The sequence below is a fragment of the Meleagris gallopavo genome, chromosome 6 (genome assembly GCF_905368555.1).
Source record: "Meleagris gallopavo chromosome 6, MGAL_WU_HG_1.1, whole genome shotgun sequence".
Taxonomy (NCBI): domain Eukaryota; kingdom Metazoa; phylum Chordata; class Aves; order Galliformes; family Phasianidae; genus Meleagris; species Meleagris gallopavo.
Window position 1 is genome coordinate 18,711,125 of NC_139409.1, and position 21,692 is coordinate 18,732,816.

At 33.4% G+C, this 21,692-nt stretch overlaps 1 protein-coding gene across 4 annotated transcripts in view; it reads right to left on the reverse strand.

Annotated features, from left to right (window-relative positions):
* Nucleotides 1-21,692, reverse strand: part of MALRD1 (MAM and LDL receptor class A domain containing 1) — a 208,446-nt gene that overhangs the window by 77,669 nt on the left and 109,085 nt on the right. For all 4 annotated transcript variants that reach the window (XM_085227299.1, XM_085227300.1, XM_085227298.1 and 1 more), the window contains one exon: nucleotides 6,485-6,665. In XM_085227299.1, coding sequence (XP_085083425.1) covers nucleotides 6,485-6,665 — 181 coding nt within the window. The remainder of the gene's footprint in view (nucleotides 1-6,484; nucleotides 6,666-21,692) is intronic.

Genomic DNA, 21,692 nt, shown 5'->3' on the forward strand with positions numbered 1-21,692 from the left:
TCTCTTCCAACTCAAAAGATTCTATGATTTTATATTTGTTTAAAAGTGAATTATAGGCTTTTCTGCAGGCTGTATCAGAAAGATAAGGAGCTCATTCACACTGTGTACTGATGTAGAAAGCTGACATATTTTGCTTAATTCTAAAGAAGACATTAAGGAAAGCACTCAGAATTGAGGAATTGAGAATTTCTTTATTCCAGGTTTTATCCTTTAGCCTGCTGATTTTACTATGGAGCAAACAGGGCAAAAAATCAAATGATCCTTTTGCAAAAAACTCAGCTTCACAATAATTATGAACATGTTCAATCACAGGATAAGAAGTCCTGAAACTGTTCAGAAATGTGGTTTATCCCTCTTGGTCCTTTCTCTCCTCCCTGCATCACCCTGCCCTGATTCTAGTGCAGAGAACACTCAAAAAGTTCCTTTCAATGTTACATCTCAAAAAGTTCATCTGAAAAAAAAATCCAGCTGTCACTATCATGTATATTTTTCTAGTCTTATAAAGCCTTCTCTTTTGGCCCAATAGTAGAGATGTTTTGATTTCCAACCTTGTGCAATATTTCTCTTCTTTCCTTTAATCTATTCAAATAAGGCTCTCAGATTCATTCTCTGAATCCAGGTAATATGATATTAGAATGACCTTATGGTTGTTCATACGCATATTTCTAGAAAATCTTTATAACCAACACCACTTAGGTGAATGTCTTTAGCATCATATGACATTGAATAAATTCTGAGGAACATCCATGTCGTTTTATAATTGTTTTTTTTTTACTGAGTACTGTGCACAGTTGTTACACTCTATTGCTCAGAGGCAAAAGAAAGGAACAGTCTTTCAAGAAAATGTTCTTTCATTTTTTTGTGTTACTATACCAACTTAGTAGATGTTTTCCTTTGAAGAACAGGGTTCTGAGAAGGTACACACCACTAAATTCACATGTTGGAAAGAGATATTGAGAAGGCTTCCTCATTCTCCTCATTATGGGCTGCTCCCCTACGTATCTCTGAACAGCCCTTGTAACCTGGGCTTGGGTAGCCTGTATTTCCTCCACATTTCTCCTAACATGGAGTCCTTTCTGGGAAATAAGAATTTTACCATAATTATCAGCAGGTTTACAAAGAAGTTTTAGCAGATGATACAACTCTTGTATTCCACATCTGAATATCTTGACGATTAAGGATTTATCAAAAAAGGTGAAAAATGTCATAAAGCATAAAAACAGTCTCAATAGAGAAAAAAACATTGATCAAAACTGGACATACAATCTGGCTGAATACAAATATGTATCTTGAGAGAATGAGTTAGCTCCAGCTGCTTTCCCTATCAGAATTCCCTTTGTTCTTACTTCAGGGCAAAGTTTGAACTGAATATTTCTGATTTAGAAATTTGAACTTTTCCCAAGTGTTTGAGCAGAAAAAACTAAATGCTTCACTAAATGTAGATCTTTGCATCGTACATACTTGAGAATTCAAAGAAAACACTGGCTTACATTAAAAGTAAAAAAGTTGGCCTATGCACTCAAACTCTGGGATGTTTCAGTCATTTTCTCTCTGATCTGCAAAGCAACGATGGAATCCTAATGAGATAGGATTTCTCCACTGAGACTTTCAAAGCTTCTTGTTTATGGGAGTAAGGAAGCAAAGTTCTTCAAAGGATTGTTGTAACTTCACCTATGGTCTCTGCCATAAGCAGGAGGTGAGGAGGAATACAAATATACAAGAGAAAAGGGAAAGACAAGTTTACCACCAGGCAAAGTATGCTTTGTTACATTTTAAAGAAAATTCCCATTCTGCTCAACTTGTTAAATCTGTTTCTTAATAAGAAAGCCATGGCATTTTGATTTTGTTTTCTTTAAAAAAGAAAAGAAAAAAGAATGTATTTTTAATACTAATTATGATTTAATATCTGCTTTATTTTGCTTTAACCAAGAGAGAAAATCTTGTAAAGTGTGATTCCATTCAGGCTGCTCACTGAGATCAGTGAAGACATTTTTGTTTCTTCTGAATTTAGAGTTATTTCTACACTAATTTTACTTACTTTTCCTTCTTTGTTTTTCAAGTGGTCCCTGTAATACTAAAATAACTAGATGTGGAATGGATGAGTAAGGTATATATCCATTCTTATATTCTGTGTTGCGTATCTGAACTATACTTTTTAAAATAATAATGGATGTATAAAATCCAGACTAACAGCAACAGCATGTCTGATGAGTTGAATGCTTGATTTCCTGTTTTATGATAGTAAGTCATCAGTGGGAAGAGCAAATCAATAATGTTTAAAGTGATCTTTAAGGTAATCATGAAGATCACAGTTTATTTCCAACATAAGTTTTAGAAGTTGTCACAGGTATCAGAAGATTCAAAACCAAAATTATCAGTGAGGGTTATTCTGTAGAACACTCAGAACATTAAGAGATATTCTGCTTTTTTTTTTTTAAACACAAAAAAATTACTGTTTTCTTAGTCTGCAAATAACTAATCATGTTCAGTCAATTATTAAAAAGCATAGAGATGATGACACTGAGCTTTAAAGATGTAAAAGGAATTACTGTTCCAGAACTTGCAAAAAAAAAAAAAAACCACAAGTATATTTTAATCTTAATTAATAAATAAATCATTATATTAGTATTAACAATAGCATTTCTCTGGTTGTGACATGATTCCTCTACTACATTTCACTATTTTTCTATAAAAACTGCCAAGTAAAAAGATATCAGATTTGGAACTTAAATTATTTTTTTTATCAAAACATAGCTTACTCTTTCATAGTCAACTGATAAGACTCTTCTATGCAGTGCTTCAGTCTCAGGACAATATTTCCAAGACATGTCACATTTCCAGCAAATCTAGTTACTTCTTGACCTTGTTTTCTATAGAAATCAGAGAGAACTGAGAGAAATACACCTTGCTGGAGAGGGTCCTGCAGCTCAGATCATAAGAAAGTTATCTGTATTATTCTGCTAGTAAAGAAGCTTTTAACTAATTAACTTTAAAAGGGAAATAAAATGAAGTTTCTCCTTTATCAGTTGAAAATGCTCGTGCATCGTGAGTCATATACCATACTGTACACTTATGTAAGTAGAATGCAAAGAAGTCTGCAGAGCTAACCCACCTCCTTGCAGATTCCTTTATGAGATGTACAGCTTTCCATAACACTGTATGAAAGCAAGCTGAAGGCAAACATGCACAGCAAATTGAGCCTTTGGATTTATTAAACACTGCTATAACTATTATAAGTATTACCATACTCCGTAAAGCAGGTCTTGTATTCATACATCCTTCTCCACTAAAGTACTTTATTTCTGCAAGGAGGAAGTTATTTTTTTGTGTTGACTATAAAATGTGAACCAGGAATACACTTTGGCAGCCTGCAAGAAGTAAAACGCTATCCCCAAATATTTCAGAGCTTCAGAACTGCTCTGAAAGTCTTCCCCACCACAAGCTGCATTCTGGGAAGCAGATAAACATTCATCTTTCTTTTCCCGTGCACTTTAGGCTTTCTCATTTCCATTTCTTGCTATTTTATTTTTTTTTTCAAATCTGTTATCCATGCTTTTTTTAAAATTATATATTTTTTCTTCTCTGCATGGTCTACTCCTCTGTTTATGTAATTACTGTGGCTAGGATATCTATAAGAATGTAGGAGATTTTTGCTTGACCTAAAAAGTCTCAGTGGAAAATACAGATGTGGCCCTGCCCATTGCTGGGTCAGAAATGCTGAGTTACAAACATGATACATGAACAAGCACTGTAAATCAAGTCCTTTAGTTGAGAATCAGCCTGTTCTCCTCTCTTAGGGCTTTGCCATAGATTGTGCATGCTATCTTTTAGCATTATTACAACCATTGCAATAAAAAAGTGAGCTCTGTTCTGCAAAAAACCCCAACAATTTAGACATGACATGTACACTCTAGCTTGGGTCCAATGGGAAATTTTCAAGAAAATGACAACATATACATAGTGTGCTCTTTACCTTCTTACAGAGGTAAAGAATCAGTAACAACAACAGTGAAAAAGATTGGGTCAGGCTCCTTCATGTGATCATGATAAGAGGAAAGTCAGTGTGCCAAAATGAGAAAATTAAGCAAAAGGATCTCATCTTCTGGAGTAAAAGGCAAAAAAAAAAGAAAAAAAAAAAAACCTACATGAGCTGATGTGAAAGGGACTAAAAGCAACGCAATGTTTCCTTCTTGACATTGATGTGAATCTTAATTACACTGCAGATACTGTAGAGACAGGAAATTCACAGGGGGTGGGTTTCTTCTTTGCTTGCTTGTTTTGTTTTCAGACACATACACATATGCAAGAACATGGAGTTCAAAAGCAAATATCTGACAGAGTTCTGATTCTGCTGAAGAGCAAAACATAAGCATAAAAATAATCCAATAGGAATGCACCTAAATTTTAATGAAAACCATACATTATGTGGCATATGCTGCTGAAGTTAAGTGAGCATTTCCTATCATATAAAGGCTGTATTTTATTGCAATATAAAAACATACAACAAGCAAGCGACAAATCTATGAAGGATTAATGTTCTTGGATTCTGACTTTACTAAACCAATCTTTAGAAAAATGTTTTTGTATTACAATTTGAATTCCAACCATGCATTTTAAACTCATATGAGAAAGGCTTCTTTTGAATCATCCACCTTCATAAACGTTAATTTTCTGCAAAATACATGATACTATTACTAACCAAAAGCTATAAGTATGTAAAAATAATCATAGCACAAAGTGCAACTGCTTTTTTAACAGCTTCTTGCTGTAAAACAAACCATTACATATTGTAAAAAACTGAAGTTACTTTCTCAACTGGTTCTCTGGCAGGGTATATTAATGCAGCACTGGTTATAATACACGATTAAAATTCAGACTTATAGTGCCACAGATTAAAGCTAATGTAAATTTCAGCAATCTTAACTGTTTGAGAGCATTAAGATCCTTTATATTACATCTTTCCAACTCCCTGTTCAAACCATGTTCTTCAGCTCAATGACAACTTTGTGGAATATTTCCACTAACGCTCATGTAACAACTACATTATCGTAAAATACATGTAATTAAGATGAAGCAGAAGTATTTTTATGTTTTACAAAAGAATATGAACTTAAATGGGATCTTAATTTATGAATCTAATGGGAAGTTTTCTTCTTCCTTCAAAAATAAATTCTGCTATGTTTATTTGTTGAATATATTCATGAAAATGACTTTGAAATGTCTAAGTTGTTACAGCCTCTACATGGGATAGAATCCCTGGAATGGAGTTTAACTAGATCCCACTTTATGAAATAATATGTCTGAACATAGTTTGTCAACAAACTGCAAGAGAGAAAAACATCTTCTCATCATTCGTGAGTTACAGACAAATGCTGATCTCCCATCTTCTGCTAGGGCAGCCTTAACCATTTCCTTATGTCCTTTGGAGAATGATTACATGCCCAGCAGTGGAGGCAATGTGACATTTTGAAAAAGCACAACAGAATCATAAAATTCATAGGCCTAAATGTGCTTTTAAGGGTAAATCGGTCTTAGAATTTTCAGTTTAGCTTTGTAGCAGAACCAAAGTTATTTCCAATATCCATGTTTTGGTTTACAGCACAACAGGTTCCAAATGGATAAATTGCATATATTTTTCAGATAAAATTAGATAGAAATATGGTCTTTAGAATTGCACATCTATTCTCCAACCACACTATTATCATCCAGACCATGGCAGAAAATTCAGTTAGCCTAAATAACATCCCCCAAACTCATTTAATATTGATATGTGATCTTAGCAATTATTTTCTTACTCAACCAATCTGCTTTTATTGTCACACTTTTTTTCTACCAGGGACAGAGAACACATTCTTCCTTAATGGCAGCCGAAATCCAAACAGCTTTTATTTTTTTCTTATTTATTTATTAACATGTTAAATGCAAACTGTGACTCTACTTTAGACTACGTCCACAAGGAGACAAATTAACTAGGATGAATACCTTGTGAGTTACAGGTTTTGTTTATTTTGATGGTCCTAACATTTGAACTTCAGTAAGAAAAGGAATACTGACAGTGGCTTATTTACAGTTTCAACTTATTTTTATGCTAGAAGATTTTCCAATAAAATATGGAGATCACAAGTCTCAATTAATGTAATCTGACATTTCTATGACACTATTATGTACAAAAAACAGACACTCAACAGCTTAGCAATCAATTAAACTGAACAAAAGTACTTAAAACCAAATAAAGAAACATAAATTCAGATATTTACTGAATTTATCTGCAAAAATTTAGTGGGAGAACTTTGTACTAATGCAAGACTTTCTATATGAATAGAATACTATTAAAGTTATAAAAGTGAAAACAATGTATTTCTGACTGATTTATTTAAAGAGGCACTACAAGAAAATCAGTAAAACCATTAGGTATTTAAAAACAAGAAAGAACATCTTTCACCTCCTTTTAGCATTTCTCTAGAAGTTTCCATCTTGAACTTACCTGTAGAGCAGTTGTTGAACTCTATGTCATCTAGTGCTGCTCCTCCTCCTAGGTCTCTGGTACGAATACCTTCAAAGATAACTTCAAAATTTCTCAGTTTCCCCAAGTGTAACTCAACTTTGCTCCAGTCATCACTAACACTTCCTGAATCACTCCATATTTTGACAATTCCATCGTCAGTCTGAAGTTTGAATACAGTATAAACAGAAAGATAAGTATGGATTATCAAATACAAAAATTTGTACAAAAATAGAGAAAAGACTGGAACATGCTTTTCAGCTTTGCCAAGAAATGGTAAGTGTACTTTGCTGGGATAGTTGGAAGAAAATAAACAAAATCAGATGATTACTGCAAAAATCAGATAAACATCAATAAGAGATCAAGTCTCAGTACAGAAATTGCTATGTGCATGATGGAATTCCAAAACAGTTCAGTTTTGGCATTTAGTGAAAGTCTTTCTGTTTAGAATACATTACTGGATGTAAGGTTACTTTTTCCTTTTTTGATTTTTTTTTTTTTATTTATTAGAGTATCAGATAAGAAGAAAAGTTTAATGATTGAGATAATGTTTGTTCAAGGGAGGAAACAAATATAAAATATTCATGTTTAGTATAGTTTATCTGAAGTTAAAATAAGAAGCATTTTGACTTTCAAGTATGTTAATATATTTAAGAGCTTTTTCTTAAATATTCAATCATATTACCTAATGGGCAAGTCAGCAGCAAACAACACGCTAATGAAGACTCTAAGAAAGCAGTACATGAATAAGCAATATCTTAGGAAAACAGTTAAAACAGTTGAAATAACCAGAGAAGCAAAACCTTATATTTCTTTATACATAGTGAAATTATTTGATCAAATTTATGTTAGCAAGATTGTCTTATACATCTTTATGATGAGAAAATGAAGTTGGTTGTTTCTGTTACTGCATGTTGAATAAGAAAGTGCAGTTATATATGCACAAAAATACTATACTAGCTGTTTCTGAATCAGAGAATTCACGTAATAGTTGATATTCTTTGAAGTCTTCAGATCCACCATGAAACAGTATTACTGAGGTATGGCTTAACAATGCTGTTTTGGAAAATTTTCATTAAAAAAAGTATCTATTTATTTAAGAAAAAAGTATTTTTTATTGTTCATTATATAGCTAACTTAAAAACATAAGAGTCTCCATAACTATGTGAAGTCCACGGATACTCAGCTGATCAGATCCACTGGTGTTGTACTAGTAGCAATAGCAAGTATCTCTTTGTAACTCATGAGGAGAGTTCGCACAAGCAAGTAAGGAGGCAATTTTAGGTATTGCTCCTTCAGTGATGTCTCGCTGGTTTAAAGTCAATGACACATTCAAAGAGAAAATAACATAATAGGTGCTTTGTGCCACTTATTCCACAGATGGCTGATGACAATTGGTTGTGATTTTCACAGCATATTTCTCACAGTGAGACTCCTGAATTTCATGTGCAATCAAATCTGAGATCCATTTATTCAATACAGTATGCCAGCTGCCTTTCAGGTCAATAATCAATACAACTTAGGGGAACTGAAACCAGAATGAAAATAAAAACCTTTCTAAAATATACACTTAAATTTCAATTCTAAAACAGAGTGCAGAGGAATCTATAATAACACCGAGCTCAAAAAGAGTAAATACTATCACTGAAGTTGATTTTAGTAGTGGTCAAACTTTTTTTTTTTCTGACTACTTTTACTATTCTTGTTCATCAAATCTGTATTAAGAATTTAATTATTAACTTCTGAACATCTATTTCCTTGTTTATAGCCTTTTTAAATTATCTCCATAAGAGTGCTACGTATTCTTAAGATAATTTATTCAATCTGGAAACATCTTCTGTCTACTCATGACATGAATAAAGCACGTAGTTATGATGAGATACATTTGGCTTTAAGGTCTACGACATGGAGTATAAAGCAAGACTTAAAAGAGAAGCACTTTTTAACATTAATTTGTTGTTTCTGAAACCTCTTCTGTTTGCCCTTGAGAATTTTTTGGAATGGAAAAAATTCCTAGACATTATCTATAAGATATAACTCATTAATTTTACAAAAGTAGCCCAGTACTGTTTATTAGTAGTAAACTTAGGAGACATAATGTGGGAATTCCTGTCTATTTATGTATTTAAATAAGGTAGAAGCATTCAAAAATTGCATATACCACAACAATAATACCCAAATATTTTTAAAAACCTGCAGTTCATTTCAGTTGTATGGAAATCAGTGGAACATCTTACAATATACGTAGGTAAATGTTTGTATAAAACCTGAAAATGTTAAAGGTAGCACAGTTAACTGTAATCTGATCCTCAGTTGTATTGTTAGCAGTGATGTCATAACCATGAATTATGAAGTCTTTCTGCAGTTACAAGAATGAGAACATTACTTCTTCCCAATCCCCCGTCCAAGAGACACTGAGATATGTAATAAATTGTTTGCTAGAAAGAAATTTAATTTTTTTTTTTAAGTGATCATGTCCTCACATCTCACAAAGTCTTGAATATAGGAATGATAACAAGGCACAGAAGAAAAAGCTATTTCTTTTTTTTTGACTGAGTTCATCTGCAGCAGTCCCTATACAACAGAAACATTTCAGACAGCAATATTGGGTGACTTTTCACTTGTTGAGCTACAGCTCTACATAGCAAAATGAAAAGAAACCCTATCTCCTGTATAATTGCATGAAGGCTGTTCTAATCTGGACTGCAGATTACATTTGTTTTATATATGTATTTATATTTTTATATTTAAACGTGTCTTTTCTTATTGAGAAACATACTTCGGAAATATTTGGATTGTGGGGTAAGAACAGAAGTCAGACTGTCAGTACCTCAACATTTCTGTTTCCAACCAAGCAAAAAAAAAAGAAAATAATTGGTCTCTTTCAATAGTACAAGTACATTGTCTGTATGAAACAGCCAAGAAGAGGTATGAAAGGGAGACAAACAAGACACATGGCCCTCCCCTCCCCAGGCCAGACAGTGGAACTGGCTTGGCCAAAGGATGTGAACTGCATGCTTTTCTGGATGTACACTTGGCATGAGAGGATCATAGCTTATAAACTTTGCAGATTCCACTTCATGAATTATTGTGGGTTTTTCTTTCTGCATTCATTTAATCTGTCTGGTGCTTAGGCATTTCTTTCATATCTTTGGAATGCATTTGCTTCAAAAACACTTATATGGCCTGGAGGTGGGGGGAAATGACTGTGCTTTGACCTTCCCAATGCATCCAGAAAACCTGTGTCCTTTTCTCATTCCAATATATGTGCATTCATATAAAAGAGACATATGATAATAAGAATAAATGTGTTTCAGCACAGAGGAGACTGGAAGCCACAGAGTCGTTTTTCCTTGTGTTTTGATGAGGCTGTTCTACCAAATGACATGCTTACTGAGTGTCCCGAGTGTCTAGATAGCTTTTCTTCCAGGGTTGTCGGCCCTGTCTAACTCTGTGCTGCCCTGACTGATAAAAGATGATTAAAATTTTGGGGTGGGAGTTGATCATGTTGGCTATTAGGGTAAAAATCCTACTTTTCAGTTTACTCTGGAGGAGTCTAATTGCATGTGGTCCTAAACAAACAAGCAAACAAATCAGTGGAAACCATAAAATCCAAATACTATGATCTATCTTGCTGCCACCCATTCACCTCTGGTTTTAGCCCTGTAAGGATCATATGCTAGGCATCACATTACCAGCTCCTCACAACACCACACTACATTCTCCTTGGACTCCCTTCCAGTTCAGTTCTGTTCACTTCATACTCAACTTCTATTAACTTCTCCCTTTCATTTTTAAAACTTAGTCAATATCTACTTTCCAATCTGCATACTCTTGTCGGCATTTCCACTTCAGTTAGGCATGGTAAAGAGATTCTTGCATAACGACCATCCTACCATTCTCACTTAAAAACAGTGTTTCAAAGGAATATAAAAAAACACATCCAGAAGCCAGTATATATAAGAGGAAAAACATCTGTCTTCTCGAACAGAAAGCTAAATTGAATTCTGAACCATGGGACCAAATTATATTTTTGACTATTACATACATGAAACTATTCCAAAGAGGAAAACAGAGGTTTTCAGAGCTCACTAACATAGAACACACAAGCAAAATATATTTTCTCTAAAAACTTGTGAAAAGTCCACTTCTTAGCAAGATATCTCAATTGACAGCAAAACCCTAAAAATGTCACCAGTAACACATAACAACAACTAAATTTTTTTCTGATGATAGTAAACTGTTTCTTTGATATTTTTCTTTAGCAAAACTTACATTGAGACTACTAAAACTATACGTGAAGAGGATGTCTTCGTTTCACTCTCTGAAAAGCTGTTATTAATTGCATGTCACTGCCCTCTATGGGTCGAACACAGTGTAAGGTCAAGCTGAGATGATAAGTCCCCCTTAGTGAAAGCATAACATTTACAAGACCTTTTTCTACTGACTTGCAGCAGTGAGTCTGTGTCTTCCACTGACCAATCATGCTGAATGACAAAAAGCTCTCAGAGAGTGGGAGAGTTATGGTCTAAGACGATCATAAACTGTTTAGATCTGTAGAATTTCATGCCTTGCCATATTGGCTAATTCCTATTCACATGCAGAAGATTTTTTACTCACCTTCTGATAGTCTGAGAGTAATTGTTTCTTTACAATTTCATTACCTTTGAAATCAAGGATTTTCTCCATGCTTGTCTTTGAAGAACAATCTAAGTGCTTATAGCCTCTCTTCTGAACACTTCAAGGGGAGAATATTTTACTGGGTTCAATATCCTTCTGAACTCACTGGGGAATATCAAGAACGAAGGAGTGGGAAGGATTTCTTTCTGTCTTAGGAATCCTTTTATTTTGTGTCTGGCTTTTACATTTTCTGTATGCATCAGAGACCATAATTATTTTTAAGTCTCCATTTATTACACAGAATAATATTAGAAACTGAATTGTGAGTCTGCAATAGAAGCATGCATTTCTCCCTTACAAGATATTGCAGAGAAAGCTCTTATGAACACACTCTCTATCACAGGAATACAATAAGAATTCCAGCATGAATACCAAGGTTCTGCCATAGTTACTTCTGCAGTGAAACAGCAACAAAAAATAGGTTTTGATCCTAAGCTGCACCTCTCCTATTCATGTTATGAGCTGAGAGGAGTTAAAAATCTTTCCCTCTCTCATTTGCATTTGATATGTATTTCAACAGAGCCACAGGAAATGAATCCAAGCTTACCAAATGGATGGAGGCAATAAAAACATTTGCTAAATATTTGTGGTCTCCCCTAACCAAATATACTTGTGGGCTTTTTAATCAGAGAGAGAATATTTTCAAATTATTCATAAAAAACATTAACTGTATTATTATTAATAGCGCATAAATAAATTCAAGATTGATGGTATCAAAAGGCTTTGTGATATTTTTCTGCAGCACCATTTAGACTATCAAGACTCTTTTAAAATTATTTTAAACATTTAGGAGAAAACTCTTCTTTCCTATCTCTTTGAAAATAGCATCTTCCTGACTAACTGTTGCCATCCAGATTTCTTTTTAAACAGAATATCTGTTATAAAAAGCAATAGAACATATTACAGAAACAATTATATAAATTTTACAGCCATTGTTCATTCATCAGCTTTTACATACATCTTAATCCCTCTGTTGACAACTAGTTCAGAAGGGGAATTTATTTTCCAAACCATGTCTTGTTCAGAATCCACTCTATTTTCATGATGTGCAAATAAAGTTAACTAACATGCACGCTGTTAATGCAGCTTTATTTTTTCTTTGTGTCATGTCATCATTAAATCATTTCAATGGTTGACCAAGCAGTTTAAAGGCAGAGTGTCCCACAATGAGATATGCCATTTCTCTCTTTCCTCTTTTAACTCAACAAGGAATGGAGAACTGTCCTTTACTTTTATGTTTAAATCCAAAGTGCACCAATGAGCATGAGATAGAAACAAGAAAAATCACAACTTTTCCTCATTTGTTCATATTTTAAAGGCCTTTTCTGTGAAGTTGTAGCTCTCTAAATAACAGAATAATGAATATATTTGCTTATGTTTTTACAAACATCTATCTACTTATTTAGTTTTAATAGTTCAAGAGTGATGCCTATACTGAAAAGATTTTCAGCTTCTTCGTAGTAGATCTGGGCAACAAATACGTCGTACATATCTTGAAAAGAAATTTAAAAACACATACTAAATTGTAATAAAAGAGAATGATAGTTTCTAGCTGAATCTCTTACCTTAAAAAAAAAAAGTGAATTGTATATATCACCTACAGTTATTTTCAAAGCAATTAGCATATCCTCTCTTCTTTTTTAATTTCTCATTCATTTTCTATTAAAATTCAACTTCCTAAAAGAATAATGCTTTGATTATTTGAAAAAAAAAAAAAAAAGCATCAACCCTGCACCTTTACCATATATATTTTGTTCAAGAAAAGTTCTACATCAGATTGATCAATTCACATACTCTATCAACTTAATAAAATTATTTAAATGAATCAAAGAAGAAAATGAAGTCAAGTTCATCCAGAATTTGAATTTTAAATACACTTTTCTCCTCTTTTTTTTTTTTTTTTCTTTCTCCATTAGAAGAACAAGAAAGGCTTATCATTTGATTTGTATATATTTCCCTGACTTGTGTGGTGCCTCTGAGTCACAGTAAGAAGTCTGTTTCCTGCCTGACTCAGTGGCAGTAGAAGCCTGACACAACTATCTAATATCTGGACTTTTTTTATCTGGAAATGATGGACAAAGCTAGAGAATGACTCAAAAGAAAATACTATGTATTCAGAACACTCCTGCTGGGGTCATGATCAGATGGCCCAGGGGAGCTTCCTGCTGGTTTCTTACACTATTTGAAAAGCCTGAGAAACCCAATCTGAAAAAAAAAAAAAAAAAAAAAAAAAAAAAAAAATTATATGGAAAACTGATCGAGGTAAGAAAATAAAAAGAGATTTTCAAAAAGCTGTTGACATGAACAAAGCTGAGAGCAGAAAACACGGCCGTGCAGATGTGAGTTATGAATGAGCATGTCTTCCAGCACACAGACCAATATGTCCATCAATGTGCTGATAACAAGTCAGTACAAACAGTTCAGTGGCACTTTACAACATCACTAGATACAATCTCATCTCAGCTTTATCAAACTACATTTTTGAGCATTCAAACAAAGCAAGTAAAACATCTGAACATTTTGTTAATCATGTAAAAAAATGGTTATGTATAATATTCTTCCTTTAGCTACTGCTTTGAGAGTTTGTTTCTCTCATTAAATAAACATGCAGAGACTTTGGTTAAGATTTCAGCCAATAGAGGTAGCTCACAAAAATTTATACAAAAAAAAAAAAACAACAACAAAAACTAGCACACCAACAGATAACAGAACTTAACCATTTACAGAGTAATGCCTCAAAAGTAGCAAATTTGAAATAACGAAACAGAGTAAGTTTTACTCTAGGAACATGCAGCTGAAAGTGATGAGATTACTGAAGTTCCAGTAACTTCAGTGGAGATTTATAATTCTTACCACGGAAAAGAACTCACTAGAACTAGTTTTTCTCCAATTTTTCAGAGTTATGTTTTGACAAGAACTAGAAATACTATTTAGTATGTCTGTGCATGCTGTAAAAACTGTTGAAAAAGAAACATTAAACTGATCAAATAGTATCTTTAAGACATTATTTGATCCAGGCAAAATTTATACTGCATTAATACATTACTATGCATGAAAAATTGGCTTCACTTTTATGGATAACTTACAAAATCATATAATTGCATTTTCACAGTGTATTGTAGAAAGGAAGAAAACAGTAAGATGAAACATTGATATTTCAGCCTTCAAGCCTTTTATTAGGCAGTCTGCATGTATTAGTCTGAGCAGGTTTCCATAATAAGAGTTAATGACAAAGTCTATCCATCCATCCCTTTCATTTTCTCCATTGTGCAAGACATTAAGATAATTTTCACTCTCTCAAATATCTTCTCCACAGTTTTCATTTCCAAAATTAACACTACGATAGTAAGTGAATATGCATTCTAATGAACAATTTTGATAGAACATATACCAATGATGAAATTTATTTATCTTTAATGCACCAGTTTAAGAATTCAGCAATCTCACAGTGAATTTCTTTGGAGTATCAGAAGGCATTATCAGTTCCTCCTGCTGTGAGTATTCATACTCATAGCATTTCCAGTGGCAAGATCCTTGGTACTTAATTGCTGTACGTGCCGAGTTGAGAAAAGTGAGTTTCAAAAATGATTATAGAAAGTGACTGGTAATTCATCTGAAGACAGAATTTTGTTTCAAGCAAGTAAGCCTTCATTCTGTGTGATACCTTTATCAATTCAGAGTAATAAAATGGCTCGTTCTGTCTTATCCCAGTCGTCCTTTATCTTCATGTGCAAAATCTCCTTTATTCCCTCATTTAATCTAATTATGTGAGATTTTGTTTTTTAGGTAACTTAAAGGATATGCTTAGGTTGTACTTTTTTACCTCAGTCTTACTCTGCAAAGACTGAGTAACAATAAGCATTTTAAAGATCTTTTATAAGACCATCAGCATTTGAGAAACTTATTTTTGTTTTGTCACAAATGTTACCATCCTTTTGTTTTAAACATGTTTTACAGGTTTTCTGCCTTTGTTCCCGTCTTAGCATTGAGGCAGCTTTGTTTCCCTGGAAATACGAAGCTCATATGGAAAATAACTTTACAGAAACTCCAGGATTGTTTCAGGCAACATCTACAACAAACTATAGTGCCAATGTAAAGATGATAAACACAATGCAGACCTGGTACCTGTACTTAAGGTGACTATCTAAAATGCAGAATATATACAGTAAGAGATATACGAATTAAAATCATAAAAAGAAATTCCAATGTGAGATAACCTGAAATCTGTCATATTTTTCCCCCTAAAAAACATACACTCAACATATTTGAAGATGAGAGTCAAAATCACATAACTGATTAACATTTGGTGGTGATGGTTGTGTTGGTAGTTTCTTTTTTATGGTGTGTTTTGTTTTTTTTTTTAAGCAACACCACATCTTGAACGTAAAAGCAAGCATCTTCAAAATAGTTTTGATAACTCTTAAAAGGAGTTGTCCTTTAAGAACCATATTTTAGATTCTCTTTTTCTCTCAGAAGATGATGCACTAATATCCTCTTTTATAGTTTTGGAATGTAAGAAAAACTACAAATTTGCTTTCCATATACATGCCTTCAATAGCTTTGGAAGCAGTGGTAATACCCAGAGTTCCTGCTGACCTCAGTGCAGAGCTGGGAAGGCATGCCCAGGGTGGGAGTGATGCTAAGACCTGCCTGGAAGAGGAGCACCTCTGTACAGCCAGCCACAAGCCTCAAGCTACTGCTTCTTTGCATGGAGAAGGCAGAAGTTTTGCTAACGGGACTGTATTTTTTCTCTCAATCTTTGACAGCAAGTGCTGAAAGGACCTTATTTTTCCCATGAAGGACTAGGCAGCTTTTATAATAACTTTACAATTACTCCTGTAGAAATGATTTGATTGTATTTTAAGACTAAGAGCTTAAAGCAATAGATCTCCAAAGGTTAGATACATACTGTGATAACTGCTTTTGTGAGAAACATATAACACAATAAACAAAACTTTCCTGCCGTAACAGGGATTCAGATTAGATATCTCAGAAGCTATTCTTAAGCCCTACATTCCTCTATCATGTCTGATATTTATTACTGTTCTGACTGCCCTCAGAAGTGGGTTTCCTGTCTGTCATCACCCTCTGTAGTTACTGCAATGTAAAAATTAACTAAGTTGACTGATCACCTTCACAAGTTCATAACCTGCGGATGACCTAAAACTCTTTGCTTAAGAACATTCCCTTGCCATGACAGGAAAGTCAGAAGGATTTTTATGTTGTCTTGCACTGTTTACAAAATCAATCCTTCTAGGTGGAAATCATGGAGTTGCTCAGTACAAAACTCTATTCCACATTTCAGAATGCGAAGATTTAATTGTGAAGAGATATAGTATTATCATTAAAGTTGGCTTGAAAAATGGAAGTCCCGATGCAAAGCCAATTCAGCTAAACACCAAAGCTTTCAGGGATTTTGTTTCTTTTGATCAATATTTCAATTTAGCAATTCACTTCAAATACAAATTTGATTCTGCATACAAAAATAATTTTAGAAAAAAAAATATCTTTACAGGAATTCTGATGAGAAAAAGACCATAGATTTGGGAAGAAAATCCACAGCAACAACAACAACAAACTAAGCTTTTTTTCTGGGGGAGGGGGGGCAAGAGGGAAATTGTAATTAAAAAAGAATATTTGGAGGCAGTAAAACAGAAGCATAAGATGAGATATAATAATTCTTAAGACCAGCAATGGTCTTCTGAATTTCTGTACAATTACATAAAAATATTAAAGATTTTACTAAATATTTCTCTTGTCATTTACTTAAATTGGCAAGATTTCAGGATGAGGATTGACATGAATATTCCCTACTAATCATCAACAAGGATCTTAGTATATCTTTTCAGAAACGTGAGAATGATTACTGCCAGTCAGATGTTACCCATACTTTGATGGAGTGGGATGTTCGCTGGCATATAATTGTATGTTTTTCTTCATGACATTTACAGACTGTTCCTGTTCCTATTAGAATGTTCTTTTCCATTTGATTGTAGCTTTGGGGCTTGTAGAAATATAGAACAAATCTACTAGGATATTAGATGACTGGACAGGCTCAGGGGAATCAAAACAGAAAGGCTGAGAAAAATAGCAAGCTCTTTATATAGAAAAGGCTAGATTAAAAATCTGATCCTGAGCAAAGAGACATTTTAAAGAAGAATGCTAAAATCCCATCTCTGAAATATCTCATTTATAAAATTAGTTCTTTAAAATACCAAGGAATCAGAGATCAGACTTAAAATTTTAATCTGCAGTTATGAATATTTTTCTCGACAACTTAAAGTTTCTCATAACTGACATTTCCTATTATACTGAAGCACTTCAGCATGATTCCACCTCTTTCCCTACTTCTCTCCCCAGTGACAGCCACCTTATATGTTTGAGAACATAAAAAGTTATGTTATACATATGATGTGAGGGACGTATAAGATAAAAGTTCTCAAGATTCCTGAGTGTTCACAATGCCAGCATAATTATGAAGTATCCAAAATATTTACTGATATATCCAAAATTCATATATTTATCCAATAAAATTCCTGAATGTAACTAATATTGCTTATTGAAAGGTATATATTAATGTCTAGTAAGGTATAAAATATACTGTTACATGTCTAGAGGAAGCTATATGGAAAGCCATAATTACGTTTCATTAGACTTCCTGTAGACACTTACTTTGGAATAAGAGAAATCATATGCAAGACTCCCCGTAGACAAAGTAAGTAAAATTCCAACAGCAACAGAAAGAGACTACAACAGCCATCACAGTGGCTGCATGGTATGCGTTTATGACTTTTTGCACAGGAATCCAACAGCAGGCCTTGCAATCTTAATGCATTTCTTACAAAATTTATCTACTTGCTGGATAAAGCACAGAAATCTCTAAGACTCCTTTCCTGTTGCAACATAGAAATAATTGCTTGCATGACACAGAGACAAGATGATAGTTCTGAAAACAAGCGTCAGCAGAATTCAAATATATGAAAGAGAATTTATAATATCTTTCAGACTGTCAAAAAAAAAACAACAAAAAAAATACCCATAAAAATAAGAAATAGCAGGAAATTCAGTGGCATATTTTCCCTCCTTAGGATCAAAAAAGGTGGAGCTCCTCCCGCTGATGTTTTGGCCTTCAACGAAAAAACAAATGAACCATACTGATTTCGCTCAAATATTTCTTCTCTTGTAACTATTACATAATTCATTTCTGTTTTACAGGTTCAGTGGCTGTGATAACACTCATTCCTCATTTCCAATTTTTCACTATTTCTCAAGATGTTGCAGACAACGTAGAAGCTCTGTATGCATTTTCTAAGCACGTTTGTTCCCTTCAGCAAATACACACAGAACTAATTATCAGAAGATTATAAAACTCCTTGTGTGAACTAGAGAAACACTGCAACATAAAAACACAAATCAAAATATGACCAATGAGGGAGCAAACAACTGAAATAACTTCAGAGAATTTGTTGAAGAACACACCTTTCTCATACCTCCTACAGCAGAAATTCTGTCTGATCATATCTCTATGGGAAGGATTATATTAAAATTAAGTGATTAAAAACTTTCTATGTCAATGGGATACTAGATGGTTCATCAAATTGGCATATTTAGAAAAGGTAAACAGGACGGTATGCTTTAACTTTTTAAAATATGGTTTAATATGTGGTTTTGTCTCACCACATGGTCTCCTGCACTTTTTTTTTCCCTCATATGACCTCATCTTCTCTGAATATTATTTGTAAGGCCATGTAGGCTTGTTAGCTACACACAGTAAAATTTTTCCTTTTCAGGATGAAGAGACTGACTCTGAATTATGTCTCTTCATGAATGCTGACTCTCTTGGAACAGAGAGAGTCTGACTGCATCACTATTGGCAAGAGATGTCAAATCCTATCTGAACTTAATTTCTCTGTGCAACAAATCTTCTTACAACTTAGAAGGAGACAGCAATTTGTACATAGATTAACTTCAAGACGTACTGACTTAAACACACTGCACTATTGACAAAGGGAATGTCAAAGGTAAAAAAGCAAAAAAAAAAAAACTACAAAAAAAAAGTGCATTTTGTGAGTCAGGTAAGAATTATTAGCTATTAATTCCTTACTATAGCTCATGTAATTATAAAGCAGCTGAGCTGAAAAAAAAACAGAACTGTCATTCTTTTAGTAACACTGGAAGTACACATCTGGTGTATAGTGTTGAGCTGGAAATCCACCTAAATCATTTGTGACTGCTAAAAAACTTTTTGATAACATATTCCCTCTGAACTCCCATGGAATACAATTATAAACTGAATGACGTTGTCAAAGTTTTTAGAGTAATGTTGTGCACAGCAGAATACTTCAAATCTAACGAGTATTTCCATGTCATAAATAACAAGAAACTTCTTCTGTTTGCTGATTAATGAAATGAAGTAGATGGTTCATGTATCAAAATTTAAATACCACCTCTTCTGGTTCACATCAAAAACTCTTCTTCAAAGAGTCTTATCTTTCATACAGATCAAACCTCCTTAAGTTAGAAAATAGTAAGGGACTGGTTCTGTTAATCAGTGGAAGGCAGCAGTGAGCATTTGAAGTGAAATCCACATAAAGTCTTTTTAATTTGTGATTTTTGTAGTATTACAGTATCATCTCTCATTACTTCATTGACTTAAGCAGAAAATCACATTACTATGTTTTCTTCTGTTAAAAAGCATTTGGTCTTAAGAGTAATACTAAAATTATATGAGCTCCTCAGTTTTTTAGTTTGGCACATAGAGCCTGGTAAAACATACAGTAAAAAGGTACAAAAGAGTGAGGCAAGGTGGGAAGCATTGAAGATAGCTGGACCACCTGAGGTGTGTGGCTGAACTACAGAAAAAATATCAATCTGAAAAGTTAGATAAGAAATCTGAGTGCTCAGAGAGGTTACGATGGAATTAAAAACAAAATGCAACATGGAGCAATTCTGATTATATTCACCAGTTTGCATTCTATGCCTTCATCTTTTTTACACTGTATTTCTACATCTCTCAACAGTTTCATATAGCCACTATCATCTTGGATGATGAACTGTTGTGGGAAGAAGAAAGTCAGCATCTTTTAATGTAGTACTGATGAGCAGATCATAATAATTTACAACAGGCTTTTACATTCTGATATATCAAAATTTGTCTAATGTCATTAAAGCTATGAATACAAATTCTATACAAGATAAGTTAAAGCATCTTGCCTTTTGCCCATACATGTCATTGCACAGTTGCAACCAAGCTTAGAATGATCTATTCACTCCTATCACAACTTAAATTCAAGATCCTCATTTGGGAACTATTTTCTTATCACATAGGCTGTTTACAATTCCTCTGATTTTCATTATCATTTATTTTCCTGTTTACATGTCATCAGAACTCATGTATCAAGAAACATCAGATTGGGACACATAACAGTCTAGGGTGGAACAACCAATCTTTAAAATCATAAAAAATAATAACACACACACACATAAAAAAAGATGCATTGTTGCTTGGTCCTTAAACAACTGATAGAAATAGAGTAATAAATTTGAATATTCCTAATTTCCATTATCACAGTTGTATTCTTTTCACAGCAAAGCAAAAAGATAACTGTATTTTTTTCTTTCTTCTTTTTTTTTTTTTTTTACTTTTCTGCTTATTTATCTGTCTTGTCCCCATGAGTTTAAAATATTGTTAAAAGACTGATTTACTCTAAAGACTACATATTTCTCAATGTGGATCATTCTACAAATCATTGGATGCACCTTGTACAGACACTGTCCCTCACAGTTATTTCTTAATTGGATTTGATCCCTATCAGATTTAGACTTTCTCCAACATGGAATCCTATAAAGTTACCAAGCATGGAAGAATTTAGCTACATCACAGTTTGACAGTATAAACTACTGACTAAAGGATTTTATCACTAGATACATCAGACAAGCTGAAATATAGTCATTGCCACCTACTCTTTCTAAAATAATTTAAGAGAAATGTATGAGAAACAGATTGTTGTAGATTACAGTCTGCTATAACTGCAGTTAATATCCAGTCTGAAATATAAATCTTGAGCCACAGGGTGGAAAATATTCATGTCTTATAACAGTTATTTTAAATATATCAGATTATTTAGGAAACTCAAATTTAATTAACTGGTACTTTTAGAGTGTTATTTTAAAGTTATACTTTAGTCATGTTAATTTTTGATTGATTAAAGCTTACAAGCCTTAACTTCTACATCAGTATATAGTTTCTATTAAATGAAAATTACCATCCTTATATATATTGGGATATGAAAATAAAACCCACACTAATTACCAAGAAATTGCTATTTGCAAAAGATATCTTAACAAAGAGTTAGGTCTGCATTTCACAGCTGGTAAATAAAACCTTAGTCCAGATACTTATGAAAGTTGAAAAGGGCCCCATAAGTGAAAGTAAAAAGGCAAGAAGTCTTCACAGTGACTGAGAATAAGGGAGGTAAAGGGGGATAGTTAGAGACAGTTTATAGAAGTA